Source organism: Martes martes (assembly GCF_963455335.1).
Source record: "Martes martes genome assembly, chromosome: 16".
In the NCBI taxonomy this organism is placed as follows: Eukaryota; Metazoa; Chordata; class Mammalia; order Carnivora; family Mustelidae; genus Martes; species Martes martes.
Genome location: NC_137904.1, coordinates 1,442,601 through 1,461,818, shown reverse-complemented (window position 1 = coordinate 1,461,818; position 19,218 = coordinate 1,442,601). Strand labels below are relative to the sequence as shown.

General features: G+C 53.5%; 1 protein-coding gene across 1 annotated transcript; it reads right to left on the bottom strand.

The window, feature by feature from the left end:
• Positions 1-13,084: 13,084 nt before the first annotated feature.
• SCIMP (SLP adaptor and CSK interacting membrane protein) lies at positions 13,085-18,585 on the bottom strand (the record flags this gene model as incomplete). The annotated part of the gene is made up of 4 exons (XM_080825602.1): positions 18,432-18,585; positions 17,008-17,071; positions 15,201-15,274; positions 13,085-13,239 (listed from the first exon to the last, which is right to left on the bottom strand). Exons 1-4 carry the CDS (start codon positions 18,541-18,543, stop codon positions 13,085-13,087), a joined length of 405 nt encoding a protein of 134 aa, XP_080681728.1. The 5' UTR covers positions 18,544-18,585.
• Positions 18,586-19,218: the final 633 nt, after the last annotated feature.

The following is a 19,218-nucleotide window of genomic DNA, read 5'->3' as shown; positions in this document are numbered from 1 at the left end:
CCGGGATCGTGACCTGAGCTGAAGGCAGAGGCTTTAACCCACTGAGCCACCCAGGTGCCCCAAAATGAATGAATTTTAAAAGTACACTGGTATAAGACTAAAATTCTTGGGGCTCCTGGGTGACTCAGTGGGTTAAAGCCTCTGCTTTCGGCTCAGGTCACTATCTCAGGGTCCTGGGATCGAGCCCTGCATTGGGCTCTCTGCTTCCTTCTCTCTCTCTCTGCCTGCCTCTGCCTGCTTGTGATCTCTGTCAAGTAAATAAATACAATATTTAAAGAAAAAGACTAAAATTCTGCTTTCTCTCTGTTAAAAAGACAAAGTTCTCTTTGGATTGTTGGTTTGCTCTTGGTAAAGAAATGTAATCAAAGTTGTTTTCTCTTTACTGGAAAACCAGAGTTTCTGTGTTTTGTCTTTACTGGATCTCTGTCGAGCTGTAACCCTCTTTAGGCGTGTGCTTTGTTTGTTTATTTATTTATGGGCGCAAAAAGGCACGTGCTTTAAAACGTTCTAAGGTTCTAACAAATTTCCCCGAGATTTGAATTGTAAACAAAGCCTCTTTGACTAATTAGGCTTGTTTGTTGGTAGGTTGTGTCCTGGTGTAAGGTCGTCAGTCGATAATTCTGGTTATCGAAGTGTTTGCTGTCACCGAAATGACTGAATGTGCTTGCCAGTTGCATTACAGTCTTGTCACTTGCAAAATGTGTTTCATCGTCAAGGAAATTCATGAGGGCTTTTTTGACAAAAAAGTTTTTGATATCTTTAAAGTCATAAAATTAGGGATGCCTGGGTGGTACAGTTGGTTAAGCATCTGACTCTTGGTTTCAGCTCAGGTCGTGATCTCAGGGTCGTGGGATCGAGCCCCACGTCAGGCTCCTCATGCAGCACAGAGTGCTTAAGGCTCTGTCTCCCTCTGCCCCTCAGTGGGCACCCTCGATCTAAAATAAATAAATAATCTTTAAAAATCATGAAATTAAAATAGGTAAGAATGTCCAGAACTAACTAAAAGGTTGCATTCAAACCGAATAAATGGGACTAAATCAATTGAGGAAGGTGATTATACTTTCGTGACTCTTGCCTGAAACATTGCTGGCTCTTTCAGATTAAGAAAACTTTCTCTTAAGATAGCTACGACTTATGTCTTCGACCTCAGCCGCAGCAACTTCTTCCTGGAAACATCGCCAAAGGCAAGGGAAACAAGGGCAAAAATGAGCTACTGGGACCTCATCAAGATCAAAAGCTTCTGCACAGCAAAGGAAACAGTCAACAAAACCAAAAGGCAACCTACGGAACGGGAGAAGGTACTCACAAATGACATATCAGATAAAGGCTAGTATTTAAAATCTATAAAGAACTTATCAAACTCAACACCCAGAGAACAAATAATCCAGTCAAGAAATGGGCAGAGGACACGAGGAGACATTTCTGCAAAGAAGACATCCAGATGGACTACAGACACATGAAGAAATGCTCCACATCACTCGGCATCAGGGAAATACAAATCAAAACCACAATGAGATCCCACCTCACACCAGTCAGAATGGCTAAAATTAACAAGTCAGGAAATGACAGGTATTGGCGAGGATGCAGAGAAAGGGGAGCCTCCTACACTGTTGGTGGGAATGCAAGCTGTTGCAACCACTCTGGGAAACAGTGTGGAGGTTCCTCAAAGAGTTACAAATAGAGCTACCCTACGACCCAGCAATCGCACTACTGAGTGTTTACCTAAAGGATACAAATGTAGTGTTCCGAAGGGGCACGTGCACCCCAATGTTTATGGCAGCGACGTCCACAATAGTCAAACTATGGAGAGAACCCACATGTTCATCACCAGATGAAATCTTTCCATTTGCAGCGATGTGGATGGAACGCGAGGGGATTGTGCTGAGCGAAATAAGTCAATCAGAGAAAGACAGTTATCATGTGATCTCCCTGATGTGTGGAATGTAAGATACAAGACAGAGGATCATAGGGGAAGGGAGGAAAAAATGAAAGAGGACGAAACCAGAGAGGGAGACAAACCGCAAATGACTCTGAATCATAGAAAACAAACAGGGTTGCTGGAGTGGCGGGGGTTGGGGGATGGGCTGGCTGGGGGATGGACATTGGGGAGGGTATGCGCTATGGTGAGTGCTGTGAGTTGTGTAAGACTGACGATTCACAGACCTGTACCCCTGAAACCAATAATACATCTATGTTAATTTTTAAAAAAGGGGGAAAAAAAGATAGCTATGACTTACAGAAATGTAATAAAGTATTCATTTGTGAACCGATTGAAGCATTTGACTTTTCTGTCTGAATTCTCTGAAATTCAAAAGGTCTCAGTGAGTGAGACATTAGTCATTTGCATAAGTTCAATAGGAGTCTGTTCTCTGTGTAGCAGGACACCACTGGAAACAGTGGCCATTTACCAAGGCTTTGACTGGAATGTCGTATTTGAGAGGCACATGCAGAGACTCGGATCTGACCAAACAGCTTTAAGGAACTAAGGTTGACTTTATGAAACCTGGATCCATAAAGCCCCTTAGAACTCTTGGCCTGGTACCTTGCTTACAGAGTTCTCAGCAGCCTCACCAGGTGAAAGAAAGAGTGTCACTTCCTGGCGGGTGCAGGAGCCTCGGGATATTTGGGGGACCTCGTGAACAGGAATCCACCCGCATCTACAGGTATGGCAAGTCTGGTGGCAAGTGCTTGGCTTGGTTTCTGGCCTGGAGAGGCTATGAAGAGTTCAATCAAGGTTCTTTTTAGGAAAAGTTCCAGCAAAACAAATTTTAGAAGATCTATATGGCCAATCACTGTTTTTATGAGGTTATGCAAATAATTAGGCCAAATTTATTAAAACTAGACTTGTTGGGGTGCCTGGGTGGCTCAGTGGGTTAAGGCTCTGCCTTCAGCTCAGGTCATGATCCCAGGGTCCTGGGATCGAGCCCCCCATCAGGCTCTCTGCTCAGCAGGGAGCCTGCTTCCCTCAACCCTCGCCTGCCTCTCTGCCTACTTGTGGTCTCTGTCAAATAAATAAATAAATAAATAAAATCTTTAAAAAAAAACCCCAAAAATCTAGACTTTTTTGAACAAATTAGTCTTGATTTAGCTATCTCTGAAAATAAAGGTGATTTTTTAGAGAGAAAAATTATGAACACACCTGAACACACCTTTGCAGGTTAAATTCTAGTTCCAATTGTTTTGGAATGTTTCTTGCTTCCAATGCTAGACACCTTGAGGTAGACTTCAGAGAAATTGCCCCAGGAGCTCTTGTAGGGACAGTTTTCATGCTGGTTATTCTGTGGGGATAACGGGATCCCGTGGGCATATGATTACTTGAACAGCTGGAAAATGGGATGGATTCTCCAACAATTGTATAACTCAAGTAGCACCTTGACCGATTCTCTGTGGCCGGGATTGTAAGTCATTCCTTGTAAGCTGGAGCACTCCCCACTCTTTGGAGTTACCCATGGATTTGTGGACAAAAGGGATGACCCCTTATGACTGCATTGGCTTATGGACATGGGGATACCCATATCTCCCAGAAAAGTCTTCCCCCACCTGCCAGTCATTCCTCATAATTAGGATATTGTTAAGGCTCAACATCAAACAAGAGGGCTTCTTGATGGCTTTATCCTTTTGCCATATCTGTCCTAGGAGTCACCTCTGTCGATGTAAAATTGCAAACAGCAGCCACCTTTAAGAAAACCGTCTCAGAGTCACCCACAAGTTCAAAAGCTAGCCCTCCAAAACTGAATAGCTCTTGATATCCTGATCTCAGCTCAAGGACAAAGCTATGCTTTATAAAAAGTTTTTTTTTTTTAATTAAAAAACCCTGTGCTTTATATGAGAGTGTTATGTGTTTACTCCAGCTTACCATAGAAGTGAGACAGGTCTCTAACTAACATGAATGTTCCCACTGGCACTTTGCCCATCCCTCTCGTCCGTGTAATGAAGAAGATTTTGTCAACTATCAAAGGACTCTAGTTGGGCTTCTTTTTCTTTTTGTCCTTCCAATCCTACAGTATGTCATATCTCTCGGGCAGACTGTCTCCACTATTACTGACCAGCACAACCAGGACAGTCGGGAACCTGACCCCTCGTTCTCAGGTAGCGCACACCCAGTACGTACATCTGGAGATCGAGTCCACCTCCAGACTCTTTGCAGGACCTGAAGTCACTTGAACCTGCCTGGACCAGGCCCTGTTAAGTTCTCTGGACCACTCCAACAGCGGTAAAACTTCACGGCTTATCCCCCCGGGTCTTTCTTCCGGAATCAAGACCCCGCTGGCCGCAGATGGGGAGTGTTCCCCAGACTGAGCCCATTTTGCCCAGAACGTCTCAAACACTAGGTGGCAGTCGTGTGCTGCGGGTGGTGATTGCACAGCCGGAACGTCTTAATTGTACCTTTATTTTTAGTTGGTAGAAAATAAGCTTACCAATTATAGAAGAAGCACATGACTTTTGGCCCTGCTTACCCTGTGACCTAAAAGTGTACCTTGTGGGAAAAAAAAGTCCACAAAATCAAGTTAAACTTTAAAGCGAGTTGCAGAACAATATTCATACTTCCTCCCTTCCTCCCTCGCTGCCCCTCTCACTTCCTTCCCCACTTCCACAAATGTTTACCCACAAATGCCCACCATGTGCCCACGCTTTCTAAGTCACTGCAAGTACCATGGTGGGCGACCGCTCAGGCCTGCAGCTCCCAGGGACCTTGTGGTCCCTGCAGGTGGACAGACACAGAGATTCCACTTTTTTTTTTCTTTTAAAAATTTTATTAATTTATTTGAGAGAGAAGAGAGGGCAAACGCAAGCAGGGGGAGCGGCAGGCAGAGGGAGAGGGAGAAGGAGATGCAGACTTCCCGCTGAGCAGGGAGCCCGATGCGGGGCTCGATCCCAGGACCCTGGGATCATGACCTGAGCCAAAGGCAGAAGCTTTAACCCACTGAGCCACCCAGGTGCCCCCAAAGAACATCTTTAGATGTGTGCTTGATTCTTGTTAGGGCAGAGTGGTTCTCAAAGTGTGGTCTGGACTATGAAATCAAAACTAGTTTCACAATAACATTAAGATGTTGTTTGCCCTTGTTCATGCTTAGTCTCTCATGAACGTACAGAGGCGCCTCCCCAAGGCGCCGTGACATTGGTGCTGCAATGGGCTGACTACAGAAGCAGAGGTGAGAATGTTTTCTGTTAAGCCAGACCTCAAAGAGATTCACAAAAATGTGACAGCATGAGGCTCTTCTCACTCATTGTTTTTGTTTGAAAAAGATCGAGCTGGGAGTGCCTGGGTGGCTCAGTGGGTTAAAGCCTCTGCCTTCGGCTCAGGTCATGATCTCAGGGTCCTGGGATCGAGCCCCGCATCGGGCTCTCTGCTCGGCGGGGAGCCTGCTTCCCTTCCTCTCTCTCTACTTGCCTCTCTGCCTACTTGTGCTCTCTGTCTGTCAAATAAATAAATAAAAATCTTGAAAAGAAAAAGATAGAGCTCGTTTCATAAAGATGTTATTTATATCAACATGACTGATTTTACTGCTATTCTAAGCGAATTAATAAATATGTTGAATCTTTCTCAGTTTTAATTTCCAGTAAAGTAAATAGCAGTAGTTTCTGCACGAACAAAATCTCTCTGGTGGCCTCATTTGTAAGAATGTAATAGAGAACTGGGACCAGAGTGTTCCAAAGGCCCCCTTCCTGGGTCTGTATGCGCAGGTCGGTTGTCTGGTCATGTGTGGTGTTTGCATTTTCGCTTTTAGTAGTTACTAACCTGTTGTTCTGCAAAGGGGCCAAAACTGACCTATAAAAAAAATAGCTGCAGAGTTGGGGTTTGGGTTTGGTTACTTGTTTGTCTTTTCTTGGGCAAATCTCAAATTGTGAAGAATTGTGAGATTATTTTAAACTAGGTTAGTGAGGCAACAGAGATTTGAGCTATGAGATATTGATTGGGTATCTTTTCTAAGCAATAGTGGGGAAGGCAAGGGTAAATTTTATTTTTAATGTCCTCAGAGGAAGTTTGTCTTGAGTCACTGAGAATAGCATCGTAGAACATTGACATTAAATGTATTGGAAAATTTATTTTTGTTTGGTACCTCATGGGAGGTAGAAGTGTACAAGTTATGCAAATAAGCTTTTTTTTTTTTTTAAACCAGCAGGGAAATTTCATTTCTCGTAAATACCACCTTCTGCAATTTTAAAAAAAGATTTTATTTATTTATTTGACAGACAGAGATCACAAGTAGGCAGAGAGGCAGGCGGTGGGGTGGTGAAGCAGGCTCCCCACTGAGCAGAGAGCCCGATGCGGGGCTCGATCCCAGGACCCTGGGATCATGACCCGAGCTGAATAAAGGCAGATGCTTAACTGGCTGAGCCACCCAGGTCCCCCTGCAATTTTATTAAAACCAGTCATATTCCACTGGTACCCAATTGTGGAAAAAAAATGCGGATGCATCTAATGTTTAAAAAAAAAAATTCAAAGGCTGTTTAGGGATCACTTAACAAACGACCCAGGTTATTTTAAGTCATTGAATGTTGTTTCCTCATGGTAGAATATTTAAATTGCTCAATTGCGGGTCATCTAAAACTTTAACCACACTAAATTTGGACAGTAAGATGCGGGTAAATATAAAAAACCAGGTTTCCCAGTGGAAGGATCAAGACGCAGGAGCATCCGTCGTCCTTTTCTTACGCTGTTTTGGCACGTACTGATGGACACACTCTGTTGTACTAACGGGAAGTGTGGCCGCCGTCATTTGTTACCTGTCTTAACGGGGGAGGGCTTCTCCGGGCGGCCCAGGGTCCGTCTGGACGGGGCGGGGTGGGGGGGCTCTTGCACCTGCCTTGGGGGGCGGGGGGAACAGGGGAGGAGTGGGAGCTCCCTCCGACTCAGGTCACTCGTCTGAGCCATACGACGCTGCTGGCGTGACCCGGCCCGCCGGAGCAGACGGGAATGGGTTCTGCTCTGCCGGGAGGCTCTGCAGCCGGCGCGGGCTGAGTGAGGGGACCGTCGGCAGCGGGGTGGGCTGTTACCTATCCCGCCAGCAGCCGCAGCCGCAGCAGTCCCGCTGCTAAGGTGCTCGATGCAGGCGCGGACAGGCTGCCGTGCAGAATTCTGCTTGGAGGGTCCTTTTCAAGGGGATGCTAAGTCGGACCTGCTGGTCTTAGCCCCTTGGGTTATCCGCTTTATTTGACTCCCTGTGCGCGGTAGAGGACTCCGAAGTCGTCCGCGCGCTTGTTGGCGCCTTCGCGTGAGGACGGCCCCCCTGGCGCTCCCTCCGTGCGACACCGAGCAGGGGGGTGGGGGGTGGACAGAGTGCATCATCCGAGCCGGGGCGCTTGCGGGAGCGGAGAGGGTGCCATCATCCCACGGACACAGCACACGAAAGCCCAACCCGTCCCGGGCAAGCCGGAATCGCCCTGAGACCCGACCGTCACCCCGGAGGGGCCCAGCGTGTCATGGGAAGGAGAGCGGAGCATCCACAGGCCGGAGCGGCTGTGGCCGGCGACGCGCACGAGACAGGTGCTGAGGAGGGTGGCCCTGCCCCGTGGGGACAGCCGCCCAGAGACAGCGCCGCTCCGGCGGGGGGCGAAGTGCGTCAGGTGCGGAGGCAGGAGAAGGACGGTCCCAGCGCGCGGAAGGAAGACGCAAAGGCTCGGCTCCTTCGCGACGCGGGGCGGGGGCGGGGGCGGCGCACCGGGGGCTGCGGGCGGTTTCCCGGGGTCGGACCGGGCGGCGGCCGGCGGCAGGGGCTGAGGCCGGAGGGGCGCAGTTTGGCTCTCTTGGTGGCACAAGAGAGCCAGCGACGGGTCGCAAGCCTTGACCGATCAAACTGGTGCTGCAGAGAGCTCACGCGGGCAGCACGCGGGCGATGGGGGGCGGGGGCTGAGGACGGCCAAGGGGCTCCTGCGTCGGCCCGGGTGAAGGGAAGGCCGAGGGGAGGCAGCGAGCGCGCGGGGCCTTCCACGGCGGCGCCGGCGGCCTGTGAGGGACACGGGGAGCTCCCGCCCCGTCGAGGCTCGGCCGCGCGCCGGAGCTGGGACAGTGCGCGCGGGTCGGGCTCTCCCTTCTCCCGGACGCCGGTCCTCCCTGCCGGGTCCCGCCGTGCGCCCCGGACCCCGCTCTGGGCCGAGAGCCCCGTCCGGACCCCCAGCATCTGCCCGCCGGCCGCCGCGCGCAGGGAGGCAGGACCTCTGCTGGGGCGGGCTGCGGCGCGTGCCCGAGCCCCGAGCAGGGGTGGGGGGACCCCAACACACGGCGCGAGCCGGTGAGAATCCCGGGTGTCCGCTGCGGAGAGCAGACCGCGTACTGCGGAGGCAAAGAGGAGGCCTCGGGCCTGGCGGTGTGGCTCCCGCCCCCGCGGACCCTGCTCGGACCCTGGTCCCGCCGCTCTGGAGAGGGCCACGGCGAGGCAGGAAAGGTCACCTTCGGTCCGGAGGGAGCCTTGTGCTGCGGCGAGCCTGAGACGTTTGCTGAGAATATAGACGGAGTGATTTGGGCCGGGAAAGGGGGGCCGGCTCCTTCCTCCCCCCACCCCATGCCCTCCATTTCCTCTTCCTGGGAAGTGGGGAGCAGGTGGGCTGGAACCGGGCTACAGGCCCAGATCCCCCCCCCGCCCCGCCTGCACTTGGGGTAACCTCAAGCTGAAAGTGTGGCTTCTCCAGCTGCCTCGGCTTCGGGTGCCTTTCAAGGTCGCCGCAAACATCCGTACACCTTCCCCTAAATACCGCGGAGTGCGTAACAGCCCAGGATTTGTTGGCAGTTTTCCTTTTGAGGTAAAATGTACTTGGGTTGAGGGGCACCTGGGTGGCTCGGTCGGTGAGGTGTCGGCCTCTTGATCGCGGCTCAGGTCGTGATCTCAGGGTCTTGGGATCGAGCCCTGGGGCCGGCTCTGCGCTCGGCGGGCAGTCTGCTTGGGATTCTCTCTCTCCGTCCGCGCACTGCCCCCACACACTGTCATTCTAAATAAATAAAAATTTTTTAAAAGTTCTTAGGTTGAAAGGCAGAAATCTGAAGTGTGCCTTCCCCGAGCTTTCACAAAAGCACACGGGCGTGTCACGCACGCCTGTGCAAACTTCTGTTGCGTGAGCATGGCGGGAGCAGGTAATGCCTGGGGTTCCCCCGAGAGGGCAGGGGAGAACTAGCCCGTCGGAGTGGGTTCGGAGGAGCAGGGAGGGGGAGGAGGGAGAGGAGGCGGAGGGTCAGGTCTTCTCAGCCCGCATCCCACCAGCTGCCGGCTCGCGGACGTGGTTACATTGTTGGGTGGAAACCTCAGAACTCCGACACAGAGTAGCGCTCCTGTTCTGCTAGGGCTGTTACTGTTACAAGTCCCATCTGACCCGTAGGCCTCGTTGTTCATGTGTGGAAACCCTGGAGGAGAAGAAAGGTGAAGGGGGGTATCTGGACGCCAGGCTTTGGCCTGAACCCCCGACACCTCTGACAGGGTTCCGGGAACAAGTGCAAATCGTTAACAGTGGTATTTGTGAAAGTGAGCTGACCCAGGGAGGTTGCCTATCCAGCCACTCTTGTCTCCTTTTTCCTTGATAGCAGAGCCCACCTCCAGCGAGAAAGGCTGAAAATGCCCCATGCTCCCTCCCCAGCCTTCCCCGCAGCTGGGAGTGTGCACCCGTGCAGGCCAACGACACATCAGGGAAGGTCACAGGGGCTTCTAGGAAAGATGTTCTCTGTCCCCAAAAGAGCTACATGGGCAGAAATGCCCTATTCTTCCCTAGTTGAGATGTTATCATGTGGGGATGTGATGCTGGGAGCTGTGGCAGCTGCATTGCCACCACGAGTTGTAAAACTTAGAGAATCAAAGAAAAATCAGCCTCTGTTCCTGAGTCTTAGAGCTGCTGAATCCCGGAGTGTTTACCTGTAGACTTGTCTCGGGAGGCCATACAGTCCCCATTGTTGGGCATTCTGTTCCTCGCAGTCTAAAGCATATTAACTGATAACACATGATTTGTAAAAATTTTTACTGGTAATACCAGAGCATTTCCTGAAAACAATCATATTTATATTATAAAGATCAGACTTAACTGTTTTAAAGAAAATATATAATCCACTGATTTGTGGTATGAGTAAATCACCAGTTCTCAAAAGAGTTCAGATGACAGAACAGGACTTGTTTCCACATGAGGGTCTTCAATATTTGTAGGAATTTCAACATCATCATAATCACCTTCAGATTACTTAGGCTCGGGGTAGAAACTGTCTTCTTAGTTGTACCTTTATTTATCTGTGAGTATGTAGCTGGTGGCAATGCAGCTGATGTGGGGTGTCCTAGGGGGCTAGAATAGACAAAAAGGCCTTGAAAATTTTTGATATATTTAATGGTATCATCCAAATTGGGAAAAACTTTTCTTTTTTTACCAAGCTGGTAAAAACGTGGCTTTACTGCAGGTACCCAGGGTAAAATCTCAACCACAGCGTGCCTGCTCGGGGAAAAACTGCTTGTTTGCTTTTGTCCAACTGGTTGGTAGATTTTCTAGGAATGTTCAACATCCAGTAAATGTTTATTAAGGGCCTACTGTGTGCCAGAGTTTGTGCTAATATTGGGACTACAGCCCCGAGCCAGGCTCCACCCCAGCGGAGCCCTGGATTAGGAGGAAGGACGGAGAAGGAGGCAATTATAACGCAGAGACGGATGTATTCCCACGGGCCAGCTTTGTTCATTCATTCATTCAACTGATCATTCTTTTGCCATGTTTGTTGAGTATCCACAAAGTTCCCGGGCACTGTGCTGGGGACGGAGAAAACACTGGGAGGAAAGACACTGTCCCTGTCCCCATGTTCCCGTCACTCTAGTCGGGGAGGAAGACAGGTAACGGGACATCCCCGGATGCTAATGCTATGGGAGGAGATCATCGAAGAGGGCACCAGGTTCGGGTTTGGGGTGGTGACGTAGGAGGGATGAGAAGGTGGGGAAGAATGTTCTAGATGGGAGGGAGGTTACTGTGCATAGCCATAGGGGTGAGAGAAACCCCAGAACAGGTCATTTCAAGTGACTGGAGCAAAAATTTTGTCGGAATGGAGGTTGCAAGGGGTGGGGGGTAAGTTTGCAGGAGAGACCCGGGGACTGGATCCTGACAAGTGTTGTAACCCATATTAAGGAGTTCAGGGTTTTTCTGAGGGTAATGGGTGAAGAAGAGGTTTAAGCAAGAGAATGGAGGGGTCAGATGTCCCCTTGAGAAAGCCACTAGCTGTCGCATAGAAAGGGGAGTGGAGGGTGAGACGTTAGTGGCAGGAGAGGCTGCCTGACCAGGGCCGGGTCACAGGGGCAGTCACAGAGCGGGGACGCGGGGAAGGAGGAGGACCCCGCACACTGTTCTGGTTTCTGACTCCAGGGACTGAAAAGGTAGCAGAGCGCAGGGAGTCTGGGATTGGGGTAGGGCAGCGTTCCTTTTGGGGTATGTGGAGCTTGAGGGCCCTATTGGGGGGGTCCTGGGTATGTCCTGGGGGCAGCCGGGCTGGGGCTGAAGAGTGGGCTCAGCTGGAGCCTGTGGACCCCCGCTGGGTTTTTGGGGAATGCAGGCAGGCACGGGGAAGAGCCTGGGGGCGGGGGTGGGGGGAGGTGGGCCCACTGGAGGAGAACAGGAGGTGGGGCCATCCCAGAAACCGAGGAGGAGGTCACTCCCCTCTGGTATTTGCTTCTAACTTTCGTCATCGATGTGGCCGGTTTACGGACCGTTCCTAAGAGGGAGGCGTGCACGCGGGACGCGTCCATCCTGTGGCTTACTCGTTTTGTTTCCCTGTAACTTGGGGAGTGAGGCCTCTCTGGCTCCTGGGGTTCCGGGGGTCCGTCAGGCTGCAGTGAGAGCACCATGTGGCCCACGAGAAGGCGGTGGTCACACGGGAAGTCTGCTGGGAATCTAGAAAGACAGAAGCTGGAGGAAGCCCCTGTCCCCGCTGGTCCCGCGGTGGCAGAGGAGGATGCTTGAGCACGCAGTGTCCACGTGTGGAGGAGGAGCTCAGTCCAGCGGTCCCTCGGCCTTTCGGAGCTCCGTGGCGCTCTCCCTGCGAGCCTGCTTTGCGAGATTCCCCAGGGATTGCTTAGAAATCAGGTCTCCGGTTTGCTTAGGACGTGCCAGTCTGAGGGCTCAGCTCATCAATGTCGAGGAACGGACGAGGTTCCAGAGCCTCCAGGCTGCCTCGGGCCTCGGGATTGGGGGCACTTCCGTGGCAGGACCCCCAGCCCCTTCCGAGCATCTGACCCCAGAGCCTCCACGCCGTGAAGCGCAGCCTCCCAGACGCACTCGGGGACAGCGATCTCGGTGCTTTTTGCACAGAACGTGACGGAAGGAACCCTCCTCTTGAACCTGCCACGTAATTGTCCCTTTCTTGCCTCTTGCCCATGACTTTCCCCGGGGAAGCCTCCCTTCCTGTGTCCTTTCCAGGACACGTATCTCACATGGCCCTGCTGCGTGTATGTGCTTTGGCCCAGAGGGTGGCCAGTTTCATCCTTGTTGATTGTCACGATGCCACCGGGAGGCGCAGGAAAAAAATCAGGGAGAACCTGAATCTGGGGTCCATCCGGCTAATGTCACGGAGAGGCTGTGGGGTTTGGAGGGTGTGGAGGTGGGGACGGTTCACAAGAACAAAACGCACTGCTCAGTCTTGAAGAACCTGCAAGGTGTGATGCGGCGACTTGCGCATGCCGAGCCGAGCGATCAGCTGGAACGGCCAACCACAGCCCTCTGGGTGTGGGGTAGGGAGTGGGGAGGGGGGTAGGACCCCTGGGGCCCCACTGGGGATGAGAGCCTGGAGGCTCAGCAGCCAAACACCCAGATTTGGCATCACTTTGAGCGAACAAGAGAAGAGGAGAGGGAAGAGTGTTTCTCACGGGTGGGGGAGGGGAGCCACCGGGCCCAGAGGTCCTCCCGGGGAGGTTCAGGGTTCAAGGCCTGAGCCCTTGGGGTCTCCAGGGCAGAGCTCGGCCCCTGTTCCTCTGGGTGCTGGTGCTTCTGGCTCTAAGCTGCAAGCTCTGTCCTCTAGAGCCCCACGACATGACCCCGGGCTCTCGGGACCCCGCTCTCTGTTGGGATTCATCTGTTCTCAGTGGGTTGAAAAAGCTGCGCGAATCCTTTTCAGCTTGCCGGCAAGGAAGGGCCGGGGGTCTCAGAAACGCTGCTTTTCCATATGTGCGGGGATTTCAACATCATCGTAATCGTCCAGGGGCTCGATGTAGCTCGGGACGGACACGGTCTTCTTGTCTCTAAGTTTGTTGACCCGCGAGTACGTGGCTGGCGGCTCACTTGGGGTCTCCTGTGGGACTAGAGCGCACAACAAGGGCCTTACCGGCAAAGCTGTGGCATGTTTTTATGTTTTTGATGAAGTGACTCAGCACGATTTTCATGGGTTTGGGTGACCTTCCCACGGTCTGGCAGAGCAGACCCCCATCTGACGGGGGAACCGAGGCACAGACGTGACACGGCTTCAGGATCCCCGAAGCAGGGCGATGGCAGATGTCGGTCCGACATCGTGGCCCCTGTGTCCCTCTGCCTGCCCCCCGCTCCCCCCCGTCATGGGGACCAGGAAAGAGAAGTGTAGACAAGCTGACCTAAGCCGGTACCCAAATGAGTAGAATTGTGTGATACCCTCATTCTCGTGGGGAAGTGATACAAACCCCGTTTCCTTTTTGGCACATCCCTCCCAGGGACCTACAGTGTTTTCCAGAACTTCCCCTAACTGCTCAGGCACGAATCGCTGTTCAGAAGGAAGGACGGGGACAGTGGTGTTTGCAGAACTGGGGCTTGGGGAATGGGAATGTAGCAAAAAAGCACCAAGGCGGCCAGGAAAAGGACAAGGAACGAGCCAGGTGGGCCTCAGATGATACCGGAATGCTCTCGACCGCGATCTCTTCCTTCCTACGTGCACCTGCGAGGGGACCGGCCCTCATTTCCTGCCGGGCTCTGCGGTCAGATCCCCAGTTCATCCCCAGGCTCCAGCGGTCCCTCGCTGTGTCGCCGTGGGTGAGACCCTGCCCGTCTCTGTGCCTCCGTGTCCTCATCCGTCAAAGGGGAATAAAGATGTCTGTGCCTCGCACTGTTGTTGGGGGCGTCACGCGAGACGGCGCCCGCAGAGTGCCTCGCACGGGGCCTGCCCCGCCGGGCTGCTCAGTAAATGTGCGCTAATCTCACGATGTACCCATTCAGTCGAGACATTCCTATGCTCTCCTAAGCCCCAGGCCCTGGTCTTGGTGGTGGGTCCACAGAGGCGAGCCAGACAAAAACGTTACCGTTTCCTCGACTTTGTGTTCTAGCGGGAGGAGGGCGGTCAGAAACAAACGAGCAGCAACGAAGAAAGACAACTTTGGGTAATTGCCACGCATTTCACGGAGAGAATTAGTGGGTTCGTTTTAGAGAGGGTGCACAGGAGGGGCCTCTTTGGGGTGCTGACCTTTTTATTTTTAAGATTTTATTTATTTGAGAGAGAAAAAGAGGGGGGGCAGAAAAGAGGGAGGGGAGACCCCACACTAAGCAGGGAGCCTGACGTGGGGCTCGATCCCAGGACCCTGAGATCATGACCTGAGCTGAAACCAAGAGTCGGATGCTTAACTGACCGAGCCCCCCAGGCGCCCTGAGGGGCTGACATGTGGGCTGACCTCGAAAGGTGCAGTGAGGCCACTACCTAAGCAGCTTGAGGAAGAACATTCCAGTCCAGGGAACCAGGCAGAGTGTTTCTGATGGGAAGTGTGGGAGGCCCAGTGACACCCCAGGTTTCTTTTCACTCATGCTGCAAACCGGGATTTGAATGTAAGTTTGCATGTTGAACGCCAGGAGGGTTGCGACTCACTCCGCTCCCCTTTTATCTTCTTGGTCCCTTTCAGAAGGATGGTACCATCGGCAGATGTTAGTGGTATGGACTGGTTTTGTGTCCCCACAAAATTCCTATGTTGAAGGCCTAAGCCCCCAACGAGGTTGTGTTCGGGTTGGAGCCGCTAAGGGGGTAATTAACGCTAAATGAGGCGTACGGGTAGGGTCCTGATCGCATAGGCTTATGTCCCTATAAGAAGAGACACCAGAGTGCCCTCCCTCCCTCTTCCCTACCCCATCCCCCCCGACCAAATTGACTGGCACATTGATCGTGACCGTCTAGCCTCCAGGACCGTGAGAAAATACATTTCAGTTGTTTAAGCCACCTAGTCTAGGGTATTTCGTGCGGGCAGCCCGAGCTCAGACACTTAGTTGTTACCCTACCCTGAAGGAAACTGTCATCAGCGACAGACACTTACATGTGTGTTCCGGAAAAAGCAAACCCCTGGGAGGCAGAGGGGGTAACTGAACCGGCGGTTCATTGAGAACATTCCTGGAGACAGAGGGAGAGAGAGGAGGAGTAAGTCTGTGCTTTTGACCGTCCCGGCTCAGCCGACTGGAAGGAAGACACCACAGGAAAAGGACAGGGTTGAACATCCACGTCCCGGTTCCCGAAGGCGGGAGGCATCTCCTTCTCTAGGTTTTGGATCCCGTTTGTAAGGAAACCGGCTCCCCTGGCCCTGGGAGCAGCCGGACTTAGCACAGAGCTTGCCTTCTGGGGTTCTCCTGCACTGTTCGAGGAAGGGGAGGTGAGCGCCAAACCCGGTGTTACCTAAAGCCGACTTTATCCACCCCGCTGAGATGGTCGCACGCGCTCACCGGAAACACGGACTGGAACGTTCCTCATGGCACCACGCACCACAACCCTGGACTGGACACCACCCAGATGCACGTGAGCCGGAGAGTGGGTCAGTCCCTCACGGTCCCCCCCCACTGTGGGACGCTCCATAGGAGTGAGGATGAACCGTCTGTAGCCGCCCGCAAGGACACTCGCGGAGACGGTGAGCAAAAGAAGCCAAACGCAAACAAAACTTTCAGAGGCCGGGATGGAGTAGCCACTCTACAGCCGGGACCAAGCTCGGGGAGCCTCTCTGGCTGGTGATGCTTTTTGTGCATGGTGCCCCGCGTGGATGCTGGGAGAAGCAAGCCCGGCGCCCGCGTTCGTGCGGCGAGAGGACCGGCGGAAGCCCGTGCCTGGTTTCTCCTGGCCTCCATCCGGTATGCCTTCCCTTTGCCGACTTAATCTGTACCCTTCTACTGTAATAACCCCAAACCGTGACGGTTGTAGCTTTTCTGGGTCCTGGCAGTGCTTCTTGTGAGTCGTCAAGCCTAACGGTGATCCTGGGTACCCCCCAATACGTAGCAATCATAAAAGCCCCAAGTTGGGACCCCTGGGGTGCTCAGTCGGTGAAGCGTCTGCCTTCGGCTCAGGTCAGGATCCCAGGTCCGGGCATGGAGTCCTGTGTGGCTCCCTGCTCAGCGGGGAGCCTGCTTCTCCCTCTGCCCCTCCCCCTGCTTGTGCACGTGTGCTCTCTCTCTCTCTTCCCTTCTGCCAAATAAATAAATAAAATATTTTTCAAAAAGCCCCAAATATGTCACAGAATACAAAAGGAAGGCAGGTGGCATATTTTCGTTAAGCGCACTTGTGATCCATTTAAGAAGAGGAGGGTAGGGGCGCCTGGGTGGCTCAGTGGGTTAAAGCCTCTGCCTTCGGCTCAGGTCATGATCCCAGGGTCCTGGGATCGAGCCCCACATCGGGCTCTCTGCTCGGCTGGGAGCCTGCTTCTTCTCTCTCTGCCTACTTGTGATCTCTGTCTGTCAAATAAATAAATAACATCTTAAAAAAGAAAAAAGAGGAGGATGGGGCTCCTGGCTGGCTCAGTCAGTGGCGGGAGCCACTCTTGACCTTGGGGTTGCGAGTTCGAGCCCCAGGTTGGGGGTAGAGCTGACTTAAAAATCAAATCTTAAAAGAAAAGTGGTGGGCCCAGCACACAGAGCCTGACCTGTGACCGCCACCGGAGGAGACGGGACCAGGATGATGTGGAATGCAGAGCCACGGACGGTGCCCCGGGGCCCCAAAGCCCAAGTCCTGTCCCCCCATGGTAGCAGAGCGGCCGCGCAGGCGCAGTAGACCATCAGGGTGCCCTGGCTGAGTAGCGCAGGTGCAGGGGTGGGTGGGAGCGGGAGCCCTCTGAACGGAGAAATGAAGGATTTCCTCTTACTTACTCGTACATCTTCTCTTCATCCCTTTGCTTGTCTTCCCAGGGCTTGGCAATCTCCCACTTCTTGCCTAAGGAGTCAGATAAGCGTGTCCACGTAGGAAGAAAGCAGGAGGGGGCTCTGTGGCTCAGAAGTCCTCAACACCAGCTGTGTTCAGGGCGTGGGGGGAAGAACCACCGAGCAGACACGGACTCGGGGACAGGGAGCAGGTGAGCGGAGGACACTGGCGTCCCCACGGGCCTTCTGCCCGCCGAGCCTTTCGCTAATCCTCGAGGGTTAATACCGCGGGTCGAGATAAAAGAGAACAGATGAGGTTTTTGTTCAGGGTCACGGTTTTGTGCGTATCTAAAAAGGAAACTGTTTAAGAGGCAAATGGACAGAGGAGTATAGAAGCCAAAACATGCCTGTACTTAAAAAATGAAGAATTACGGGCTCCCTGCTCAGCAGGGGGTCTGCTTCTCCCGCGGCCCAGTGTCCGCCATGCTCCAGCTCTCTCAAAGAAAGAAAGAAAGAAAAAATCTTTTTAAAAAGTGTGTGTGTGGGGGGGCGCCTGGGGGGCTCAGTCAGTTTAGCGTCTGCCTTCAGCTCAGGTCATGATCTGAGGGTCCTGGGATCGAGCCCCGCATAGGGCTCTTTGCTGAGTGGGGAGCCTGCTTCTGCCTCGCCCTCTGCCCCGCCCCCATGCTTGCACATGTGCGCTCTCTTCCTCTCTCTTTAATAAATAGATTCTTTAAATAGGAAACAACTAACTACCATCAAGGGGTAGACGGGAAGGAACACTGCACAGGATGCCCAGTGGACCCGAGTTCTGGTCCCAACTCTGCCACCAACTCCTATGAGGCCTCAGTCATGGCTTTGCCTCTCTCTGAACCTTAACTGTCTTATCTCCAAGAACAGACGGAGGAGAATGACAAGGTCTCACTCCTCGTGCAGCCCTGACCTTTCAGGAGAGACGGGATCCCCGAGGGATGCCCGCCCGGGCTGTGCGCCCCCGGGGAGAGGGCCGCAGCGCTCAGTGAGCTCACCATCCTTCGGTCATCGGGGGCGATATGATCTCAAGAACACACACCATCGGATCAGGGATTTCACGTTTGGGGAGATGAACAGCAAAGTGGAAACCCACTTGTAGACAATCTAAAGTCGGCGTAAGGCCTCCGGGAAGCTGCTCGTGTGTGTTCCGAGGAGGCCAAGGCAGCTGTCATACTAGAGAATTCAGAGGACGACCTTAGAGAGGGCAGTCGTGGAGGCCGATGTGTCGATTGTGGACTGAGCAGAGGGGGAAACCGAGGCCCAGAGAATCATGATGCTTCATCCAAAATGCAGCCGATACAGGCCCGGAATGAATCTTCCTGCCCTAAAGGAACCCTGGTGCACGGGGGAGCAGCCCAGCGCTCCCCGCCCTCCACAGGCCCCGGTGCGACCGTCCTTACCCTGCCCGAGCAGCTGCCGACAGGCACAATACAGGATGAGGCCCAGGCCCGTGGAGACGAGGATGATGGCCACAGCTAGAATGATCCAGAAATTGTCCCTCCACCAGTCCATCGCAGTGGGGCCCTGGGGAGAACGGAGACAGAGGAAGGAGGCGTGAGTACGGGCGTCGGGCGGGGAGGGGTGGGGGCCGCTGTCCACCACGTGGCCGCGGGGGAGCCTCTGCTTACGGGTCAGGCAGGCGCTGGCTCGGGCACACCCTGCCCACCAGCAGCGGGGAGACCCTGGAGCCTGGGCCGGCCCCCCTGGGCAGCACGGGAGCCGCACCGGCCAGCGCTCCCCAGCGGTCGTGTGAGCCTCAGTCAAGACACGCGCCTGGGGGCTTCCTCGCTGCTCCTTCCTCAGACACTCAGGGGAGGGGCGGTGCCCCCAAATGCAGTTGCTTTTATATCAAAGGGGCAACAGAGACTTAATTACTATTTTTTTTTCTTGGAGGTGGGGGTTAGGAAAATACCTCGGTGGGTCTCCTGGAGTGAGGGGAAGGGGGAAGGTAAACATGTAGGGCAAACTGAGTTAGTCCACCGGGAAAAGGAATGGGAATCTGGGGGCTGCAAGCCGGCCCGCTGGGGAAACAGAGGGTCCGGGACGACATTCTCATCCCCGGCGAGGGGCCCGCGGCGCCCGCGGCGGTGCTGAGCGTTTCCCGGTCCACAGGTGTATCCCGTCAACTCGCACACCTTTTCAGCGTTCACAGGGTGATAAGCCAGTCGTACCCCAGTTATACCCTGG